We start from the raw sequence: 4,342 nt of genomic DNA on the forward strand, positions 1-4,342 counted from the left end.
CTTAAAATCGCAGGCGATTCATTGCCGATTATGAACATCTCACTGTTCATTTCTAGTCTTTGAAATTCTATTCTGAATAAAGATTGTAGATACATATTTTTGTAGAAATCTCTCAAATAATGCTTTGAACACAAAGTTGTATTTTCACATGTCCAGGAGTCCTGCATGTTCATGTGAACATGTATTATCATCACTTCTCTTTTATTTTTATCTCTCTCTCTATCAGAGGAAGTGGGCGTCTCTCTGTCACAGTCAGCAGTTCATGTTAATTAGGAAAGAAACACTCAGAACTCATCTGAACACACATAGAGAGTTTCAGAAGAACTGATCTAACAACAGAGAAGATCATTGAGTAAGAGAGAAGAATGAAGATCATCTGGACTTTCACTCTGCTGATGATTCCTGGTAAGAAACTGTACTCACAGTAAATCACTCAAAACAGCACAGAGTCTTTAACTTCAGTTTAGTTTATATGAAAGTTAATCTGTTCATTCTCATATAAATATATCAGTTGTATTAAGAAGCTGGTTTGATGTAGGTGCCGTGAGCTCCATCAGTGTGGGAGGATATTCAGGAGGAGTCATCATCACATGCAAATATGATAGAGAATATACAGTGAATGCAAAGTATTTTTGTAGAGGACAGTGGTCAGAGTGCACAGACCGAATCAGGACCAATATTAAAAACAAATGGGTTGATTCTGGAAGATTCTCTCTGTTTGACGACACAACAGCAGCAGTTTTCACTGTGACCTTCAGAGATCTGAGTGAACGGGATTCTGGGACGTACCAGTGTGGAGTTGATATCTCTGGAATAAAAGATTCTCACACTGAAGTGAATCTGAACGTTGTAACAGGTGAGTAACTGAGACTCTCAAACTCATGATGATCATCAACATCACACACTCAACACTGACTGTAATTACTGCGGTTCACATGTAATTGTTTAAAACCAGAAAATCAATAAACAGGACAAATATAATGTATTATTATCTTGCAATATCAGGTTTACACTACAATTAGTAACCACATATGAATGAATGAAGAGGCAGAGACTGTGTGTGTGTGTGTGTGTGAGCGTGCGTGCGTGCGTGCGTGCGTGTGTGTGTGTGTGCACCTGGTATTCATCACGTTATGGGGACCAAATGTCCCCACAAGTATAGTAATACCAGTAAATTTTGACCTTGTGGGGACATTTTTGAGGTCCCCATGAGGAAACAAGCTTATAAATCATACAGAATGAGTTTTTTTGAGAAAGTAAAATTGCACAAAGTTTCCTGTGAGGGGTAGGTTTAGGGGTAGGGTTGGTGTAGGGCAGTAGCACATACAGTTTGTACAGTATAAAAACCATTACGCCTATGGAATGTCCCCATAAAGTGCGTGTTCCTGTTAGTTTGCATGCGATAGCTCATTAGTGCAAGAGGTAATGCATCAATCCAATTAAGTTTAGTACTTTCACATATTTTGTTAATTTTGGCCTTGATAGTTCCATTAAGCCTTTCGACGGACCCTTGTGCCTGTGGATGGTAAATGCACCCTAGTCTCTGTTTTATTCTTAATTGTTGCAATACTTGTTTTACAGTTTTTTGTTTTTTGTTTTTTTTTAGTATAAATGCCGACCCATTATCTGAACTTATTTCTGATGGTATTCCAAATCTAGGAATTAGTTATCTTGTTATAAATGTAATTACTGTTCCTGCTCCCAGATCTGCTGATGGTACTACCTCCACCCACCTGCTAAATCTGTCTATGATCACAAACATGTATCTTTTTCCTTGTACTCACTTTATCTTATCCACATAGTCCATTACCAAATGCTTAAGGGCCCTGCTGCTACTGGTATATGGCCTATTGGTGTCGCTATCCCTTTCCTTACATTGTATTTGGCACAAACTTCACATGTGGACAAAAATTCATCCACCATTGCATATAAATAAGGAGACCAATATCCTTGCTGTTTAATTTTCCTTATCACTTCCCCCTTGCGCGATGGTCAAAACCATGCGCATCTGCCATAAGAACATTCAAAAGTGAAGTAGGTGCTACAATGTTTCCTTCATGTGTTCGCCAGATCTCTTGTGAGTCTTTTTTTAGCTCCCCTTTGGTGCCACATTGATTGTTCATACACTAAACCAAACAAACAAAAACACAACAAGAGAATATCACAGCCCAAGCTCACAAAGCCGGCTTTCACATACACTGGCGTTTCCCTTATATAGCACAGCTGGACGTCAATCAGCGAGCGCGATGGAAGAACAACCCCCTCCCGTCATCACACCCAATCAGCTCATCCCGAATGATTGACAAATGAGCCGACCAATCCGCGCGTCACCTGCAAAAGTGTAAGTAAATGGGAGAGAGAGAACGCGACAGGGGAAAAAACTCAAGCAAAAGAACACAAAATCTAAAAATAAATACTCAAACGACAAGTCAGCGTCACATAGGGACGTAACATATATAAATAAAAGCTCTGATAAAAACGTAAAACTAAGTCTTTGGAATAGAATCATTTTGTCGAAATCTCTTTGAAATAACACTTTATAATGAGTTTTATGTATGTGAGTCCTGCATCTCAATATAAAGCATTTGTAAAAAACAAGGTTTACTTCCCTCTTTTTTTAACCATCTCTCTACCAGAGGAAGTGGGCGTCTCTGTCACATTCATCAGTTCATGTTAAACATGTAACCAGGAAAGAAACACTCAGAACTCATCTGAACACACATCGAGAGCTTCAGAAGAACTGAATCTACTAACAACAGAGAAGATCACTGAATAAGAGAGAAGAATGAAGATCATCTGGACTTTCACTCTGCTGATGATTCCTGGTAAGAAACTGTACTCACAGTAAATCACTCAAAACAGCACAGAGTCTTTAACTTCAGTTTAGTTTATATGAAAGTTAATCTGTTCATTCTCATATAAATATATCAGTTGTATTAAGAAGCTGGTTTGATGTAGGTGCCGTGAGCTCCATCAGTGTGGGAGGATATTCAGGAGGAGTCATCATCACATGCAGATATGATAGAGAATATACAGTGAATGCAAAGTATTTTTTGTAGAGGACAGTGGTCAGAGTGCACAGACCGAATCAGGACCAATATAAAAAACAAATGGGTTGATTCTGGAAGATTCTCTCTGTTTGACGACACAACAGCAGCAGTTTTCACTGTGACCTTCAGAGATCTGAGTGAACAGGATTCTGACACGTACCATTGTGGAACTGATATTTAGGCAAAAATAGATTCCTACTACACTGAAGTGAATGTGAACGTTATAAGAAGTGAGTAACTGAGACTCTCAAACTCATGATGATCATCAACATCACACACTCAACACCGACTATAATTACTGCTGTTCACACATGAAACCCATAAAATATAATAAATAACTTCTACATAACTAAATAATATCTCCTCATGTAATATTGACACTCATAAGTGATCTTGACCTGCATTCATTAATGCTGCAGCAGATATGTTCAACATTTAAGTGATTGGATACGTGTTCATTGAGTACAAGGCAATAGATTATCTGGGTTTGTGCTTAACAGATGAAAAAAATCAGTGCTGTGAGAGGATATTCTGGAGGAAACGTCATTATAAACTACAAATATGAGATGAATCATGAGAACCATGAGAAATACTTCTGTAAAACTGGTATTCAAAAGTGATGTAGGTGCCACCATGTTTCCTTCATGTGTATGCCAGATCTATTGTGAGTCTTTTTTAGCTCCGCTTCGGTGCCACATTGATTGTTCATAAGGGCCTGCTTGTTGTTGAATTCGAATTATATTCTCTAATTGAGGTTGAGGTTCGATCAGTACTACAGGTGCTAATACTGCTACTTGACACCCTGAAGCTTTTTCAGCTTCCATATTTGCTGCATTTTTTCCCTTCATATCATCAATAACATAATCATTTCCCTTCTTGTGTGCCTGACGTTTTATTATTGCTAGTCTTTTTGGAAGCATAGCAGAAATTAATCGCCCTATTTTGTCTATTTTTTCTTTATTTATTTTTATTTTTCTTTATTTATTTTCTTTCTGGATCATATATCATTGTGCAATGAAATTCTGTTTTTGGTAGCTGTGCTTCAGGAATTTGTACTTCAATATACTTTAACAACTTATTGACTGTCTGTCTCACATCTTGTTCTATCTGTCCTGTCCAATAGATATTAGCTTTTGGCTCTGTAACCACCATTTGTGTTTCTGTTCCTATTGCTTCGATATATATTCCTTCTGGAGAACACCAAATTTGTAGCCCTAATTTACATAATGCATCTCTTCCTAACAAATTGATAGGAGTCTGATTTGATACCAGAATGGGCATTGTTATACTTT

General features: G+C 37.7%; 1 protein-coding gene across 1 annotated transcript in view; it reads left to right on the forward strand.

Annotated features, from left to right (window-relative positions):
- Positions 1 to 365: 365 nt before the first annotated feature.
- The window catches only part of LOC107732215 (polymeric immunoglobulin receptor-like), a 5,717-nt gene continuing 1,740 nt past the window's right edge, over positions 366 to 4,342 (forward strand). Inside the window, exons 1-3 of the mRNA XM_016543494.1 lie at positions 366 to 405; positions 539 to 856; positions 3,242 to 3,280. Coding sequence (XP_016398980.1) covers positions 366 to 405; positions 539 to 856; positions 3,242 to 3,280 — 397 coding nt within the window. The remainder of the gene's footprint in view (positions 406 to 538; positions 857 to 3,241; positions 3,281 to 4,342) is intronic.

This window comes from Sinocyclocheilus rhinocerous, unplaced genomic scaffold (assembly GCF_001515625.1).
Source record: "Sinocyclocheilus rhinocerous isolate Xijiao unplaced genomic scaffold, SAMN03320098_v1.1 scaffold3416, whole genome shotgun sequence".
Lineage (NCBI taxonomy): Eukaryota > Metazoa > Chordata > Actinopteri > Cypriniformes > Cyprinidae > Sinocyclocheilus > Sinocyclocheilus rhinocerous.